Below are 19088 nucleotides of genomic sequence, written 5' to 3'. Positions count from 1 at the left end.
TTCAACTCTCCGTTGATGTAATTGCTTTAAAGCCCTGAACTTTCATGACGGGCGTGCTAAGGAGAGTAAAGAACGCAACAAGCACTTCAGAAAGTTCTGGGAAAAGGGAATTAAGAGAGAGGTGTGTTTTGCTGAGAAATAATTTTGATATCCATGAGCAGTTTTTTCATTGTACGCATTTTCCGTGAACTTTTGAAGACCCCTTGTGTGTGTGGATTTTGAATTTTTTTTTGGCGCTAAAACAAAGATAGCTTTAATCTCATTTTCCAAGAATTTTTTGAAGTGCCTTTTAGGTGACTGGTAAGTCCTACTCGACACTGTTTGGCTTCAGGAAGGGTTATCTCTGCAGCATTTGGGGTTGAGTGTGGCACCTGATGGCTTCAGGTGAGACTTCATTGATCCAAAATTAAGGCTGATTGACGCTTGAGGCTTTTTTTTTTTTTTTTTCAAAGAGTTGCTTTTCTTTCCAAAAGGTTATTGGAGCAAGTAAAAACGGTTTTATTTGGTTGTTTGTTAATGATTGTCCTGAAGGGATGTTTATGCCGGGGAAAGCAGGGTTTGCCGTTAGTTAATGTTACTGTAGGTAGGGCCCATTTAGCCAGGGCCCATTTAGCCTTGTCTTGCTACTTTGTTTTGATTTTCTTCTTCCTTTTCTTCCTCTTATTTTGTTTCTTATTCCTGTCCCCACGCTGGTTTCATAATTTCTTTTGACTGTTAAATAAGGAAGGGTAAACTCTATTGGGTGACACAGCTCAAGCTTCCTGAATGAGGGTCACAGATCTTTAATTGTTTTAAAATTTTAATTCAGTTTTTTTTCTTAGTTCATTAAGACCTAATTAACTTCTACTTTACTGTTTCTACAGAAGATTTCAAAAACTTTACAGCTGTATGTTTTGGGGGTGGCAATGTTAATTAAAAATCAGACAACAAATTTAAGGCTTTTACAATATCCAGTGCAGTATTTATAATGTTCGTTGGAGTGGCATGTGCATTGTCCTTTGTATTTACTGTGTTGGATACATTTCTTAAAGCAGATTTTAAAGGCTGTTCCTACTTCTGAGTTTAAGGATTAAAGAAGATACATATGAACCCCTCAGCACAGGCTGGTGCTAAGAGCAAGTGCTGGCTATTTCCTGCTTTCAGGATTTGTTCACTCATTTGTTCAGTTCAGATGTAAATGAGAACGTGATAGCAACAAGTACAAGGCCTGGGTGCTGTGGGGTGAGCGCTGGAGAGCCACAGGCCTGGTGCGGTGAGCTTGGAGGAGGGCTTTCTCCCCCAGTGTTGGGAAGGGGGTTGTCAGGAAGGTGTCTGAGGAAATGAATTCTGAACTCAGCAGTGTGAGCTGGCAATGCTGGGAGGTTGGAAAAGGCAGAGCCTAGGGTGAGCTGGGAAGGGAATGTGGGGTAGTTTGGGGAGGTTCCTGGGTCAGAGAGTGCCCGTCCAGGTGTTAGGCCACTGTGCCGTGGGCGGGCTGACGGGTCACTCCCAAGCAAGGTGAGCAGGGGAGGGTCAGCTCTAGGTTTGGCTGCCCTTGGGCAGTTGCAGACACATTCCTGAAAGTGCTCTGCTCACCGGGTGGGATGTCCCTGAGGGAGCCCAGCAGGGAGTGCTAGACCTGTCCTCCAGGCCCAGCTGCCTAGTCTTCTGGCTTACCGTGGCTTCTCGCGTCTCTCCGAGGTTCATTCTAACATTAAACAGGTTAACGTGCCTTCAGTGGCTAATGAACCGCCTGCTCAATTAGTAGATTTTAAAATAGAATTCAAAGAGAAAACGAAGTAGTTTTGTAATGCATTTGTGTTCAGGTTTGATGTCTTATGAGTTTCATTTAAAAATAAATCATACATACCATACAAATGAAGCTCTTCAGACAAATGGTTTTATTTCATAGGCGAGACTTCCCATAATTATACTTTTTTTGGAATGTCATATTTTTCATGCAGTGTCAGTTTGTACTTCAAGATCACAGTTAAAGTTAGATCTTTCTCTTCCAAGTAGTTGAGATTGTTCCCTGAGGAAGTATATGTGAATTGGAAATGTAGTCAAATCCATCAGTGTGTATACTGTTTCTAGTTGTAAGCAGTGGAGAGGAGAAAATAGGTACTTATATAGTAAATATATAGAATTGGAAATTGAGGTGCTTAATTATAAATGGAAAATCAGACTTTGAGGGGACATGGAATAGAATGAGAAGTTCTTCTGATCAAATACTTCTTTGAAGGTTTTAAAATAAAGATTGTTGACACTTTTAGATTTACATGGTGTTGTATGTTCCAAGGATGTTTGAGTGATTTGTTTAAAAATAATTGGAAGTGGTGAGAATAGCTTTCCAGGATCTGATGATAGGGTGAATGGATGACTTTTCTCACTTCATGAAACACTGTATGTTCTTGTCTTTTGCAGAGTTGAACAATGACCATAGTTGACAAAGCTGAACCTTCAGACCCATCGGCCTATCAGAACCCACCTGGCAGTTCGGAGGCAGTCTCGCCTGGAGACATGGATGCAGGTTCTGCCAGCTGGGGTGCTGTGTCTTCATTAAATGATGTGGCAAACCACACCCTTCCTTTAGGACCAGTACCTGGTGCTGTAGTTTACTCGAATTCTTCTGTAGCTGATAAATCAAAGCCATCACCACAGAAAGACCAAGGTACTGCTTTCTGTAAAGGCCCTGCCAGAGATTTTCTGTGTGCGTGCTGTTGGTGGTGTGCGGGTCCAGAGAGGGGCTCATCCCTGGTCCCCGCGCAGGTGCTTTGTTTATGGGATGCATGTCACTGTGCTCTGTTCCATGTTCATAATTAAGATACTAGGATATTAATAATTGTTTTGTTTCTAATTTTTAAAAAAATTATTTTTATTTTTAAAGATTTATTTATTTGAAAGAGTTACAGAGAAAGGTAGAGACAGAGAGAAATGTCTTCCATCCATTGGTTCACTCTCCAGATGGCCGCAACGGCTGGAGTTGTGCCGATCAGGATCCAGGAGCTTTATTTATTTATTTATTTTTGACAGAGTGGACAGTGAGAGAGACAGGTCTTCCTTTTGCCGTTTATTCACCCTCCAAAGGCCGGCACGCTGCGGCCAGCGCACTGCACCGATCTGAAGCCAGGAGCCAGGTGCTTCTCCTGGTCTCCCTTGTGGGTGCAGGGCCCAAGCACCTGGGCCATCCTCCACTGCCTTCCCGGGCCACAGCAGAGAGCTGGCCTGGAAGAGAGGCAACCGGGACAGAGTCCGGCGCCCCAACCGGGACTAGAACCCAGTGTGCCAGTGCTGCAGGTGGAGGATTAGCCTAGTGAGCCACTTTATCCTTCTGAGACTTGGGATGGGCAAGTTAAATTACCTTGACTGCTCAGCTACCCAGTAGTTGTTATAGTTCTCTAAGTAGATTTCTTTAAAAATTTAAAGATTATTTTTTTTTTTTAAATGGTTGCCTTTCTAGGGGTGGGGAACCTTTTTTCCTGCCAAGGGCCATTTGGATAGTTAGACATCATTTGTTATGGGCCATACAAAATTACCAACCTAAAAAGTAGCCTGCTATGGATTTATTGAATTTTGAGTACCTCCTGGGCTTGCCTTGGCAGGGCCAGATTAAATGATTTTGTGGGCCTTTGTGGCCGGTGGGCCGGATGTTCCCCACCCCTGTAGCAAACAGGCTCTCCCTGGCTAATGTTTTTTTGCTGTTAAAAACCAGCTGTACTACTAATAAAGCTCCTTGTGACAGAGCAGATGATACAAATGTTACGTTTGTTAAAATATTACAAATGTGGTTACATATGTTAAAATTCACCCAGATAAATGAGACATTGACACTTTTAGTTGGTCCTTCTAAGATTTTTTGAATTTTAAGACTTGAAGATTTGACATCCAAAGAAGGGTGATAGAGTTTCTACTGAGGGCGTTGTTTGGCGTAGAATAACTCGTCTCTTCTGTTTGGAGTCACCTGGTTTGTTGTGGGGGAGAGAGGTGGTTTGGTTTGCTGAAGGTGTTCTGAGTGGAAGCAAAGTGGATACCACAAAACACAAGCTACTTGCTGGGCTGTGCCTCGTTGAGGGTTAGCTCCTTTGACTCGTTTCCCACAGGACACCTTCTCCACATCTCCAGCCTCCCTGGCTCACATCTCCCACTGTGCCGTCCTGAGGGGTCCCTCCCCACCGTCCGCAGCTCGCTCCCTTTTCCTGGTCTTGCTGTCTGTCCCTCCAGAGCTGAGGCCTGTCTGTGTCTGAGTGCTCAGCCTCTGCGGAGCATGCCCGCCTGTCGTGTGCCGAGGAGCTGGCAGGCCTCTGAAAAGCTGGGCTTGGCTGTGGGTGATTTTGAGCTTTGCTCAGTAAGCTGTCGCTGAGCTTCCCCTGAGTTCTGATCGCATGTGTGGTTACCAGGAATCTGTAAAAGGCTTGAACGTGGACGAGACCCTTTAGGCCACGTACAGCATGCTTACCGGTGTGTCTGGTGGTGACTGACGGCTTGAGTTCAGAACCGTGGTGGTAAATCTGCTGCTGGGATCAGAACTGAGCCCGCCTGGGTCCTGGGGAGAGTCCGCTCAGTGACATGACAGTGGTACTGAATGTAGGGGGTACTTCAGAGTTCATGGAAAAATGAAATGACAAGTTAAAGCTATAGATGCGTACAAATAAAGGCTTACGAAGTTAACTGTAAGGTGGAGTGTGCTGCCTCCTTGACCACCTGCTGCTGGGGTTGTGCAGACAGAGACCCCGTGCCTAGTGATTCTCGTGAGCTCTCTAAGTACCATTTAGACATCGCCTGGATGTGTAGGGAGGGGCTTGACCCCTGCTCCATTGATGGTGGCGTCACTTCCTTTTGAAAACCTGTTATTAGGAGTGGGCATTTAGAGTCACAGTTGCGTGCCTGAATCTGAGCCCCGGCTCTGGCTCCTGATTACAACTTGTGCCAGTGCAGATCCTGGGAGGCAGCGGGGATGGTTCAGATAACAGTTCCTGCCGTCCACGTGGGAGACCAGGATTGTGTTCCAGGCTCTCAGCTTTGACAGCCCAACCCAGGCCCATGTTGGCATTTAGGGAGTGATCCAGTGAATGAGTGCTCTGTCTGTCTCTCTTTGCCTCTCGAATAAATTAAAAAAAAAAAAACAAAAACTTTATTTAGAAAAATTTTAAGTGACTATAAGACAGTAGTTAAGAGAAATCTCATGTAACCATCAGTCACTTGGACGTCAACTCATGGCCAATTATGCCAGTTAAACCCCCCCCCCCCATTATTTAAAGCAAGTCTGATACTTCCTATTTCAATTTTGAATATGCTAATTGTGTATCTAAAGGATTCGTCTCTGAAAAATAAAGTCTTTGTATTAGAAATGCAGTCAGTGTTCTGTCTCCCTGGTTGTCCCATCATCCTTTGTCATCAGTTTGCTGTAGAAAGCGTTCTGACAGGGCCTACACTTTGCACTGGGTGGGATGTCTCTTAAGTTTTTCTTTCTTTTTTTTTTTTTTTAAAGATTTTATTTATTTGAGAGGTAGAGTTACAGACAGTGAGAGGGAGAGACAGAAAGGTCTTCCTTCTGTTGGTTCACTCTCCAAATGGCCACAGTGGCTGGAGCTGTGCCAATCCAAAGCCAGGAGCCGGGAGCTTCTTCCCGGTCTCCCACACAGGTGCAGGGGCCCAAGGACTTGGGCCATCTTCTGCCTTTCCAGGCCTCAGCAGAGAGCTGGATTGGAAGAGGAGCAGCCAGGACTAGAACCGGCACCCATATGTTGTGCCCGCGCAGCAGGCGGAGAGAGAATTAACCTGCACCATGGCGCCGACCCCTCTTAAGTTTCTTTTAGTGTGTAACCTTCTCCCCTTTTTATTCTTGCAGTTTATTTATTGAAAAAACCAAATCATGTAGAGTTTCCTACATTCTGGAGTCTGTCTTTTAAAATGTCCTTGTCTCCCCTCTAGTTCCGGCACACTGGTGATGAGGTTTAGAATCTTGATCAGATTCAGGTTTGATCAAGTGTTGCTATTTGTTTAGTTTTGGAAGAAGCCTGCAAAGCTCTGTTTTAAAACATGTGTTTCTATTTCTAGCCCTAGGTGATGGCATTGCTCCTCCACAAAAAGTTCTTTTTCCATCTGAGAAGATTTGTCTTAAGTGGCAACAAACTCACAGAGTTGGAGCTGGGCTCCAGAATTTGGGCAATACCTGCTTTGCCAATGCAGCCCTGCAGTGTCTAACCTACACGCCGCCTCTCGCCAATTACATGCTATCACATGAACACTCCAAGACATGTAAGTGGTCTGTGTCCTGGTATGTTTGCAGAATTGTGGAAAAATAACCTACCTTGATTTTTTTTTCTCTGGGGTGACAATGAAGAATTAAGTCAAGGTATTTGATCGCTAAGGTATTTGATCGTTTATTCTTTGAGAAAACAAAGAGGAAGAGGACTCTGAGGATTCGTATGCAAGTTGCATAAAGCGTTTTGCTCCTACTGTGACAGTATTGAAAAAAGAAACACTTCACCTGCATTTAGCATTTCTGCACCACAACCTCCCCACGCTGGTTTCCCTGCTTGTTAGACAGTGTGACCGCAGTGTCTGATAGTAACAGTTTGGGACAAGCAGGGTTAAGAATTCCTGCCTTTCCCAGCCTCATCCTTTGTTGCAGGGCTTGACTGACTGACAGGCTGCTGAGCCATAGTGGAGAGAGGAGCCGTGTCACCCCTCAGTGCTGCCCCGTGTCCTGGTGTCCATGGAGAGTTCTGCCTTTAGCATGGGAGCTGCATCCTCAACCCCCCAGGGCAGAAAAGCAGTTCAAACATTGTGAACGGTCTTTAATTAGGTGAACCTATGAGGATGCTAACTCAGTGGTTAATTAATGAGGTTCAGAATTTATAGAATATCCATTTTTTAGGTTATGACCTTTATATCTTGTAAATATCCTTTACCCTTTATAAATGAAGTTTCCCTGTTCTTTGAAGTAAAGTTATGCTCAGACTACTCATGTGTGTATACTTGTGCTAATTGTTAATGATCAGGATCAAAAAAAAAAACCTCCTTAGTCTCTTTTTTTGGGGAGGGGGTTAAAGATTTATTTATTTATTGAAAGAGAAAGTTACAGAGAGAGGGAGAGACAGAGAGATCTTCTATCTGCTGGTTCAGTCTCCAAATGGCCGTAATGGTCGTAGCGGGGCCAGGCATATACCAGGAGCCAGGAGCTGCTTCCAGGTCTCCCATGTACGTGCTTGGGCCCAAGTACTCGGGCCATCTTCCTCTGCTTTCCCAGGTGCATTAGCAGGGAACTGGATTGGAAGTGGAGCAGCTGGATCTTGAACTAGCACTTGTATGGGATGCTGATGCTGCAGACAGTGGCTTTACCTGTTATGCCACAGTGCCAGCCCCTTGAATGGTTCCTAATGGAGAATACAGATTGATTCCTGAATAGCTATTTTTCTCTCCAAACAGCATAAGTACTGTTTGTACACAATTTAGAAAGTACAAAAAATTTAAAGAAACCAAAGAAAAATCACCTGGAATCTAAAATAGAGGTATTTGTTATGCCAAGGGGTTTTAAATTACAGAATGAATATTCTGTTTGATGTCATTTTCTCCTTTTTTAAGTACATCATTCATTCCTCAAAGACAGCTTTCCAGTCTCTTACGCACTTACAGTAGGGTGTGGATGGACACCCAGCACTAGCACCTGGACAGTGAGAGAACACACCAAGACAAGATTCAAGAGTTCCTGGTGTCCAGAATTAGGTGCCTATTTTTTTTTTTTTTTAAAGATTTATTAATGTATTTGGAAGGTGGATTTACAGAGAGGAAGAGGGAGAGGCAGAGAGAGAAGTCTTCATCTGCTTGTTCACTCCCCAAATGGCCGAATGGCCAAGTCGAAGGCAGGAGCCAGGAGCTTCATCCGGGTTTCCCACGTGGGTGCTGGGGCCCGAGGACTTGGGCCATCTTCCGCTGCATTCCCAGGCACATTAGCAGGGAGCTGGATCAGAAGTGGAGCAGCCAGGACTGAGACCGGTGCCCATGTGGGATGCCAGCACTGCAGACGGCGGTTTAACTCGCTACGCCATAGCATCGGCTCCAGGTGCCTGTTCTTTTTTTTACTGATGATGTCCCATCTCTGTCTCTCCCCTCCCCCAGTTTTATTGAGGTATAATTGATATACAAGAAATTGCACATATTTAAACATAAAGTGTGATGCGTTTTGACATTTGTGTACACTCATGGACTCTCATCATGAGGAAGATTTTGAACATGTTTCTTACTCCAGAAGTTTCCTAACGCCTTTTCCTCTGCTGCTCACTCCCATTCCTTCCATCCCATGAAGCCACTGACAGGCTTTCTGGTGCGATAGCTTTGTTTGGAGTTTCTTTTCTTTATTGAAACAAAGATTTATTTGTTTATTTGAAAGATGGAATGATAGGGAGAGAGACCTCCATCCAGCTGGTTCACTCCCCAAGGGCTTGCGGTAGCTGGAGCAAGGCTAAGCTGATCCCTGGAGCTGCTAACTCCATCCAGGTCTCCCACATGGATGGCAGAACCCAGGTACTTGTGCCGTCATGTGCTGTTTCCCAGGCATATTGGGAGGAAGCTGGATTAGAGGGGGGGAGAAGCTGCGACTCACACCAGGCACTCCAGTCTGGGATGTGGGTATCCTAAGCAGCAGCTTACCCTGCTGTGCCGCAATGCCTGCCCCTAGTTTGGATCTTCTAGACTGTTGAATATGCGGAATTACACAGTCCATAAGGGAACTCCAACAGGTTTGTGGAGAATGGAATTCAAATATAAGTATTCTGATGCAAAAAAATTTTAACAACCATACTTAGTTTTTTCATAGTATTCATTTTCTTTGAACTTTTTTTAAAAGATGTATTTATTTATTTGAAAATCAAGAGTTACATAGCAAGAGGGAGGAGCACAGAGAGAGAGAGAGAGAGAGAGAGATCGATCTTGCATCTGCTGATATACTTCCCAGATGGCTGCATTGGCGAGGGCTGAGCCAGGCAGAAGCCAGGAGATTCTTCCAGGTCTCACGTGGGTGCAGGGCCCAAGCACTGGGGCCATCTTCCATTGCCTTCCTAGGTGCGTTAGCAGGGGGCTGGATGGGAAGTGAAGCGGCCAGGACTCCAGTAGGCACCCACGTGGGATGCTGGCATTACAGGTGGCAGCTTTACCTGCCGTGCCATAATGCTGGCCCCTCTTTGAACTTTTTGAAGGCTCTGTATATTAAATTGTCTTGTTTTCTTCTATCAGTGTAACTGTTTTGACATTATTCCATGCCTTGCTGTATCAGTAATACATTTTTATTTCTGAGTAGTATTCCATCATATGGATCTACCACACTTTATTTCTCCATTTACCCAAATAAACATTTGGGTTATTTGCCATTTCAGACCATCACCAATAAGCTGCTACAGATATTTGGGAGCAAAGCTTTGTGAGGGCATGTTTTAATTTCTCTTGGGTAATTAGTGAAGTGGCTCGGTCCTCGGACACATGTGTACCTTTTTTTTTTTTAACTTTGAAAAAATTTTCATTATATTTGAAAGGGAGAGAGAGAGAATGAGAGAGATCTTCTATCTGCTGGTTCACTCCCCAGATGCCTTAATAGCTAAAGCTGTGCCATGGCCAGGAGACCAGAACTCAGTCTGGATCTCCTGTGTACGTGGCAGGGACCTCAGTACTTGGGCCATTGTCTGCTGCCTCCCAGGGTGTGCGTTAGCAGGGAGCTGGAATTGGAAGCAGAAATGAGCTCAGGCACACCAGTGTGGGATGTTGGTGTCCCAGACAGCATCCTCACCATGGTGCCAAATCCTGCTCCCTCTTAACACTGTAGATACTTCCAAACGGTTTCCCAAAGTAGTTGTAACGTGTTCTTTGGACCAGCAGTGAGCGAAAGTTCCATTTGCTCCATATCCCTCCCTGGAGCTGGGATGATCAGTGTGTTGAATTTTAGCTGTCTTAATAGGTGTGTGGCATTTAGTATCTTACTGTGTGTGTGTGTGTGTGTGTGTGTGGTTTTTTAAAAAGATTTATTTATTTATTTGACAGATAGAGTTACAGACAGTGAGAGAGACAGAGAGAAAGGTCTTCCATCTGATCGTTCATCTCCCAAATGGCCACAATGGCCGGAGCTACGCCGATCCGAAGCCAGGAGCCAAGTGTCTCTTCCTGGTCTCCCATGCAGGTGAAGGGGCCCAAGCACTTGGGCCATCCTCCACTGCTTTCCTGGGCCATGGCAGAGAGCTGGACTGGAAGAGGAGCAACCGGGACTAGAACCTGGTGCCCATATGGGATGCCAGCACCACAGGCGGAGGATTAACCTAGTGCGCCATGGTGCCAGCCCCTGTGTGTGTGTTTTTATTTTTATTTGAAAAGCAGAGGCAGAGAGAGAGAGAGAGGTCTTCGATCTGCTGGTTCGTTCCCCAGATGTCTGCAATGGGTCGAGCTGTGCCAGTCTGAAGCCAGGAGCCAGGTGCTTCTTCCAGATCTCCCATGTGGGTGCAGGGACCCAGGACTTGGGCCTCTACTGCTTTCCCAGGCCATAGCAGAGAGCTGGATTGGAAGAGGATCAGCCGGGACTAGAACCAGCGCCCGTATGGGCTGCTGGCACTGCAGGCTTTATCCGCTAAGCCGCAACGCCGGCCCCTTATCGTGGTTTTAATTTGTATTTCTCTACTCAGTAATGATGTTGAACATCTTTTCATGTAGTTATTTGCCATCTGTGGATTTACTTTGCTGAAATGCCTCTTCAAATCTTTTGCCTGTTTGTTTGCTTGTTTATTTTCATTTTATTTTAGTGAGAGTGGGACAGAAAAAGATAGACTTTGGGCCTGCTGGTTTACTCCACAAATGCCTGCAGCAAGGGCCAGGCCTCACTGGAGCCAGGAGCCTGGAACTCCCAAGTGTCCCAGGTGCTGGCAGGGGCCCTGGCACTTGAGCTGTCACCTGCTGCGTCTCAGAGTGTGTGTTAGCAGGATGCTGAACTCAGGAATGGAGCTGGGAGTTGAACCCTGGACTCTGCTAAGGGATGTGCCAAACACCTGCCCTTTTTACTCATTTTAAAACTGGGTAATTTTTTTATTATTGAATTTTGAGAGTTCTTTATATATTTTAGATGCGAATCGTTTATCAGATAGGTGATTTGCAAATATTTTCTTGGAATAGGGCTGGTCTTTTCATTCCTTTCATTATAATATTTTTTTAAATCAATCGTGCTTCAGTATTTTTTAATTTTATTTTATTTTTTATTTTTCACAGGCAGAGTGGACAGTGAGAGAGAGACAGGGAGAAAGGTCTTCCTTTTGCCGTTGGTTCACCCCCCAATGGCCACTGTGGCCGGCGCATGGCGCTGTTCCAAAGCCAGGAGCCAGGTGTTTCTCCTGTTCTCCCATGTGGGTGCAGGGCCTAAGCACTTAGGCCATCTTCCACTGCCTTCCCTGGCCACAGCAGAGAGCTGGCCTGGAAGAGGGGCAACCAGGACAGAATCCGCCGCCCTGACCAGGACTAGAACCCGGTGTGCCTGCGCCGCAGACGGAGGATTAGCCTATTGAGCTGCGGCACCAGCCCGTGCTTCAGTATTGTATTAAGAACTTGTTACCTAACCAGAAGTTACAGACCTTTATGACATTTTCTTCTAGAAGTTCTATAGTTTTTGCTTTTAGATTTGTGTCACTGGCCAATAGTGAGTGGATTTTTTTGTGTGGTGTAAAGAATGGGTAAGAATAAGTTCTTGTTTTTGCATATGGAAATCCATTTCCCAGCACTGTTTATTGAAAAGGTAATTCTTGGGGTGGGGCTCTGGCTTGAAACGCCTGTGTCGCATATTGGAGAGCTCGGTTCCAGTCCCAGCTGCTCGCCTTCTCGTCCATCCTCCTGCTGACGCGCATCTGGAAAGGCAGCAGATGCTGGGTCAATTACTTGAGTCCCTGTCACCCCTGTGGGAGACCAGAGGGAGGTTCTGGGTCATGGTTCAGTCTGACCTGGCCCTGGTTGTTGTGGGCATTTGTGGAGTGAACCAGGAGATAGGAGATGATCTGTCTCAATGCTTTTCAAATAAGATGAAAAGGAATAAATTAAAATTTAGGAGGAAAGAAGATAACTCTTACCACCGAATTGTGTTTGTACCTTTGTCAGAATCAGTTGTCCACGTTCATTTGCATCTGTTTCTGGAGCCTATTTGGTTAAACTGATCCTTTATTCCATAAAACAAGGTTTTGATTATGATATAATTGGGTTTTGAAATCAGGTAAGTCCTCTAAATTTATTTTTATTTCTCAAAATTGTTTGGCCCTTCTTAGGCATTTACATTTCCAAATGAGTTTTGGAATCAGTTTGCGCGTCTCTAGTGCGAGCTTCATTTTTGGTCTCATTCTTTGGTTTTCAAGGTTTTTTTTTTTTTTTTTTTTTAAGATTAATTGAATTGGAAGTTACAGAGAAACAGATTTCATATGCTGGTTCACTCCCCAGGTGACTGGGGCTGGGCCTGGCCAAAACCTAGAACTTGTAACTCAGTCTGGGTCTCCCATGAGGGTGGCAGGGCCCCAGGTACTTGAGCCACCTTTCTCTGTTTTCCCAGGCACATAAATAAGCAAGGAGTTGGATCGGAAGTGGTAGCTGGTTCCCACATGGGATGCAGGCATTGCATGCAGTGGCTTAACCCTTTGTGCCACAGTGCGAGCCCACTCTGTCAAGTGTAGGGAGTTGTTTATATACCCTATTCTAGCTTCCAGGCCTGTGTTGGATATGTGGATCCAAATGTTTCTTCCCAGTCTGCAGCTTCTGTTTCCATTTCCTTAATTGAGTTTTTAAAATTTTTTTTTCAGTTTCTTTAGTGTTTATCCTACCAGTTAGAGTTTATTTATTAGTTGTGTTCGTATTTATGGGGTGCTGTGTGGCATTTAAACGCATGTCTACAGTGTGTAGTAACAGTTCAGGGTAATTGCATGTCTGTCACCTTCAGATGTATCATTTTGTGTTGGGAACATTAAAGTCCTCTCTCTTAGCTATTCTGAAATATTCAGTTACTTGTTTTCAAGCGTAATTGTCCTGCTGTGCTGTAGAAGCTTGGAAGTTATTCCTCCTGTCCTGCTCCTCTGGTGCACCCATTAACCAGCCTCTTCCCTCTCCCGCCCTGGGCTCCAGGAACTGCCTCTCTGTCCTCTCCTTCCTTGAGATCACTTTGGCTTCCACACGCCTGTGAGAACACGAGGTCTCTGTTCCTGACTTACCTCACTCGACACAAGGTCCTCCAGTTCCATTCTTGTTGCTGAACTATAGTTTTGTTCTTTTTTATGGTTAATATGAATCTGAATCCATAATAGATCTACCTCATTTTATTAACTGCAAGGTATTTCTTTTTCTTTTTTTTTTTTTAAAGTTGCATTTATTTGGAAGGCAGAGCAATAGAGAGTGATGGAGAGACAGAGAAAGAGATATTCCAAGGCCCGCACTGTGGTATAATGGGTAAAGCTGCTGCCTGCAATGCTGATATCCCATATGGACACTGGTTCGAGTCCCGGCTGCACCACTTCTGATGCAGCTCTGTGCTATGACCTGGGAAAGCAGAAGATGGCCCAAGTCTTTGGGCCCCTGCACCCACATGGGAGACCCAGAGGAAGCTCCTGGCTTCTGGCTTTGGATTGGCCCAACTCCAGCTATTGCAGCCATTTGGGGAGTGAACCAGCAGATGGAGGATGTTTATCCCTCTGCCTTTCCCTCTCTGTAACTCTGCCTTTCTAATAGAATTAATAAATCTTTAAAAAAAAGTTAAAGTTTTTCCATATGTGGGCTCAGTCCCCAAATGGTCACAGCAGCCACACCTGGGCCAGACTGAAGCCAGAGCCAGGAGTTCCACCTGCATCCTGTGGATGCAGGGCCCAAGTATGTAGGCCGTCCTCTGGGGCTTCCCAGGTGCTGGATCAGAACGAGTAGAGTAGCTGGGCCCGTTCCTGCCTCTGATGTGGGATGCCGGCGTTGCGAGCGGCAGCTTAACCCCCTGTGCCACAGTGCTTTCTCCTGGATGCTATTTATTGATTTACAGGAGTAGACAACTTTTAGCTGTTGGTGCTTGCTTCGTTGCTTTCCAGGTTTTTGTTTCTTTTTCTTTTCTTTCTTTTTTTTTTTTTTTTTTGACAGGCAGAGTGGACAGTGAGAGAGAGAGACAGAGAGAAAGGTCTTCCTTTGCCGTTGGTTCACCCTCCAATGGCCGCCACGGCCGGCGCGCTGCGGCCGGCGCACCGCGCTGATCCGATGGCAGGAGCCAGGAGCCAGGTGCTTTTCCTGGTCTCCCGTGGGGTGCAGGGCCCAAGCACCTGGGCCATCCTCCACTGCACTCCCTGGCCACAGCAGAGAGCTGGCCTGGAAGAGGGGCAACCGGGACAGAATCCGGCGCCCCGACCGGGACTAGAACCCAGTGTGCCGGCGCCGCAAGGCGGAGGATTAGCCTAGTGAGCCGCGGCGCCGGCCAGGTTTTTGTTTTACACACAGTGCTGCATCAGGCACCCTTGGACACCTGTCTGTCAGTGGACACCTAGGGTGATCCCATAACTGGGCTCCTGTGAGCAGTGCTACAGTAAACGTGCCACTACGACACCAAGTGCCTTTCTGTAATATGTATGCTTCCTGCTTTGGTTGCAAATTGATTGTAGATGAGTGGATTTATTTCCACATTCTCTATTCTGTTCCATTGGTCTGTGTATCTGTTTTTATTCCATTAATCATCACAGACAAAAGCCAGAATTTTTTTTTTTTTTTTGACAGGCAGAGTAGACAGACAGAGAGAAAGGTCTTCCTTTTCTGTTGGTTCACCCCGCAATGGCCACTGCGGCCAGCGCATTGCAGCCGGCGCACCATGCTGATCTGAAGCCAGGAGCCAGGGCCAGGTGCTTCTGGTCTCCCATGGGGTGCAGGGCCCAAGCACTTGGGCCATCCTCCACTGCACTCCCGGGCCACAGCAGAGAGCTGGCCTGGAAGAGGGCAACTGGGACAGAATCCGGCGCCCCAACTGGGACTAGCCTATTGAGCCATGGTGCTGGCCCAGAATTTTTTATTTTATATATGTGTGCACATTTTAAAGATTTATTTGTTTATTTGAAGAGGAAGGAGAGAGAGAGAGATCTTCCTTATGCTGATTCACTCCTATAATGACTAGTGATCAGGGCTGGGTGAGGCTAAACCATGGGCCGGTAGCGCCATCCTGCGTGGGTGGCAGGGGCTGTCTGCCACTGCTTTGCCAGGCACACTAGCAGGGGTCTGACTCAGAAGCGGATCAGCTAGGGATTTTTTTTTTTTTTTTTAAGATTTATTTATTTACTTGAAAGAGTCACACAGAAAGAGAAGGAGAGGTAGAGAGAGCGAGAGAAAGGTCTTTCATCCGCTGGTTCACTCCCCAGTTGGCTGCAGTGGCCGGAGCTGTGCCAATCCAAAGCCAGGAGCGAGGAGCCTCCTCCAGGTCTCCCACGCGGGTGCAGAGGCCCAAGGGCTTGGGCCATCCTCCACTGCTATCCCAGGCCACAGCAGAGAGCTGGATCGGAAGTGGAGCAGCTGGGACTCAAACTGGCTCCCGTGTGGGCTGCCGGCACTGCAGGTCCTGACTTTACCTGCTGTACCACAGCGCACAGCCAGGGATTAGAATCCATGCTCTAGTACGGGATGTAGGCAGTGTAGGTGGCAGCTTAGCTTGGTATACCACAAATCCAGCTCTGGTCAGAAGTTTTTAACTTTTTTTTTTTTTTTTTTGGATTTATTTATTTGAAAGGCAGAGTTAGATACACATAGAAAAAGAGATCAACCTTCAATCTGCTGGTTCGGCTTCAGTGGTTAGGGCTGATGAAGTTCAGTTTATTGCTTTTTTTTCTTCTCTTTTATGGATTGTGCTTTTAGTGTCAAGTTGAAGATCTTGCCTTACCGCTGATCCTAAAGATTTTCTTCTATTTTTTTCAATAAGTTTTACATGTCTCCTGTAAGTTTTATATAAATTACAAAGTTTGTGATCTACTTTGGGTTAATTTTTGTATAAATGTGAGGCTTAAGTTATTAGTTGTTTTTGTCTGCGGGCTGATGTCCAGCGTCAGCTATTGCGTTGCAATTGGGTGTTGTAAAAAATCACTTGGGCACATTTGTGCGGGTCTGTTTCTGGGCCATCTGTTCTGTTACTGTATCTGTCTCTTTGTTCTGTATTATTGTAGCTATGTATTAATCTTGACGTTGGGTAGAATGATTCCTTGTACTTATTTTTTTAAAAGATTTATGTATTTGTGTGAAGGGCAGAGTAACACAGAAATATGTCTTCCATCCACTGGTTCACTCCCCAGTTGGCCGCTATGGCCGGAGCTGTGCCGAACCAAAGCCAGGATCCAGGAGCTTCTTCCAGGTCTCCCACATGGGTGCAGGGGCCCAAGGACTTGGGCCATCTTTCAGTGCTCTCCCAGGCTGTAGCAGGGAGCCGGATCAGAAGTGGAGCAGCCGGAACTCGAGCTGGTGCCATATGGGATGCCGGCACTGCAGGCGGTAGCTTTACCCAGTACACCACAGCACCGGCCCCTTTTTACTTATTTTTGAAAAATAGTTTTAGCTATTCTAGTTTCTTTAATTTCCATGTAAATTATAGAATAATTTTTTCTGTGACTACAAAATATCTTGTTGGGATTTTGATAGGAATTAGATGGAATCTGTTTCTCAATTTGGGAAGAATTAAATCTTTGCTTTGTTTGCATTTCCAGTCCATGAACATGGCAGGTCTTTTCATTTATTTTATTCCTCTTTGCTTTGTTTTGACAATGGTATGTGGTTTTCAGTGTACAAGTCTTGTGTCTGTAAATATATATGTTGTTTTGTTACATTTATGCTTAGCTGTTTTATTTCTATGTATATTTTAGAATTTTAAGTGGTATTGTATTTTTCATTGTGGTCCTTACATACGTTGTGAGTGTATAAGGGCACATATGTTGATCTTATTTCCTAGCATGTTGTGGAACTCACAAGTTCCAGGTAGTTTTTTGTTTGTTTGTTTACAATTCTTTGAAATTTTCTGTGTAGGCCATCATGTCCTGCAAATAGGGAACGTTTCACTTCTTGACTTGCCTGTCTCACCTGTTGATTTCCTTCTCCTACTTCAGTGGGCAGAATTGCAGCACCGTTGAATAGTAAGAGCAGACGTTCGTGCCTCTTTTCTGATTTTAGGGGAAAAGCATTCAGTTTGTTAGCTGTAGGTGTTTTGATAGATACCCTTCACCAAGTCAAGGAAAGTCCTCTGTTGCTGTTTCTCTGGTTCCTTTTTTCCCTTTTAATCTTGAATGTGTGCTGATTTTTGTCAGATGCTTTTTCAGCATCTACTTGAGTCTGTTCATGTGGTATTTCTTTAGGCTTATTAATATGGTGGATTTCATTGGTTGAAGACTGTTAATATGGTGATTTACATAGCTTAATTTTTCCAGTGTTGAGTTACTTTTGCATGCTTGGTATAAACTCCATTTAGTCATGGTGTGTAATTCTTTATATGTAATTGCTATTAAAAAAATGGAGTGGCGTCCGGTGCTGTGGGGCAGCGGGTTAACGCCCTGGACTGAAGTACCAGCATCCCATATGGGCACTGGTTCGAGATCTGGCTGTTCCACTTCCGGTCCAGCTCTCTGCTGTGGCCTGGGAAAGCAGTAGAAGATGGCCCAGGTGCTTGGGCCCCTGCCCCCACATGGGAGACCCAGAAGAAGCTCCTGGCTCCTGGCTTTGGATCGGCGCAGCTCCAGCTGTTGCGGCCAACTGGGGAGTGAACCAGTGGATGGAAGACCTCTCTCTCTCTCTGCCTCTCCTCTCTCTGTGTAACTCTGACTTTCAAATAAATAAATAAATCTAAAAAAAAAAAAAAATTGAGTTAGTGAGACAGAGCTCCCATTTGCTGGTTTGGTTTCCCAGGGCCTAGAAGAGGAGCCGGGAAGTGCATCCAGGTGTCTGACGGGGGTGGCAGGAACCCAGTTAATTGAGCAGTCACTGCTGCCTTCCAGGGTCTGCATTAGCAGGAAGCTGGGCATTGAGCTCAGGTGCTCTGATGTGGGAGATGGTAGCCACTAGGCTAAGGCCCACCCCTTTGGCCACATTTTCTTTGCTAGTATTTTCTAAGGATTTTTACATCTGTACTCCATGGGCACTACAGGTCTGTGATTTTGTTTCTGTGCTGTCAGGATTTGGGATGTTTACTTCTTTTCCTGTTTCTTGGAAGAGATTGTGTAGGGTTGATGATCTTACTAAAACATTTAGTAGGATTCTCTGATGAAACCATCTGGGCCTAGAGATTTCATTTGGGCAATTTTTTTTTTTTTTTTTTTTGACAGGCAGAGTGGACAGTGAGAGAGAGAGACAGAGAGAAAGGTCTTCCTTTGCCGTTGGTTCACCCTCCAATGGCCGCCACGGCCGGCGCGCTGCGGCCGGCGCACCGCGCTGATCCGATGGCAGGAGCCAGGAGCCAGGTGCTTTTCCTGGTCTCCCATGGGGTACAGGGCCCAAGTACTTGGGCCATCCTCCACTGCCCTCCCGGGCCACAGTAGAGAGCTGGCCTGGAAGAGGGGCAACCGGGACAGAATCCGGCGCCCCAACCGGGACTAGAACCCGGTGTGCCGGCGCCACAAGGTGGAGGATTAGCCTAGTGAGCCGCGGCGCCGGCGACATTTGGGCAATTTTTAAATTAAAAATTGGTGTCCTGGATAGACATAGGGCTGCTCAGTTCAGAATTTTTTTTTTTTTCCTGCTGGGTGAGTTGTACTGGTTTTCTTTTTTCAGGAATTGGTCCATTTCTTTTAAGTTAGTTGTTAAATTGATTATTTTAAGATTAGTCATTGTACTTTCTTATTATTCTTTGATATTTGAATGGTCTGTACTGATTCATTGTACAGTTTCATTCTTGCTGTTAGTAATTGCTATAAATTTCTACTCAGCACTGATTTAGGTTTGTCCCAAAATTGTTGATATATTGTCTTTTCATTCAGTCCGTCTTACCCACCCCCTGCCTTGAGAAGGGACAGATAATATAGAGACAGAAAACAGATCTTCCTCCCACCGGTTCACTCTCCAAATAGCCACAACAAGCCAGTGCTGGGCCAGACTGAAGTCAGGAGCCAGGAACTCCATATGGGTCT

The 19088-nt window shown here is 45.6% G+C and overlaps 1 protein-coding gene across 11 annotated transcripts in view; it reads left to right on the top strand.

The window, feature by feature from the left end:
* USP42 (ubiquitin specific peptidase 42) overlaps positions 1-19088 on the top strand; it is a 51114-nt gene that overhangs the window by 1813 nt on the left and 30213 nt on the right. For 5 of the 11 annotated variants that reach the window (XM_051838982.2, XM_051838981.2, XM_070064376.1 and 2 more), the window contains 2 exons: positions 2404-2650; positions 6037-6237. In XM_051838982.2, the coding sequence (XP_051694942.2) occupies positions 2413-2650; positions 6037-6237 (439 nt within the window). In that variant the 5' untranslated portion in view covers positions 2404-2412. Of the gene's footprint in view, positions 1-2403; positions 2651-6036; positions 6238-7566; positions 7708-7926; positions 8045-8371; positions 8506-19088 lie in introns of those variants that run through there. The other 6 variants (XM_051838976.2, XM_051838977.2, XM_051838979.2 and 3 more) reach the window with 5 other exon arrangements.

Source organism: Oryctolagus cuniculus, chromosome 19, assembly GCF_964237555.1.
Source record: "Oryctolagus cuniculus chromosome 19, mOryCun1.1, whole genome shotgun sequence".
NCBI lineage: Eukaryota > Metazoa > Chordata > Mammalia > Lagomorpha > Leporidae > Oryctolagus > Oryctolagus cuniculus.
This window is presented reverse-complemented; position numbering and strand designations above follow the sequence as displayed.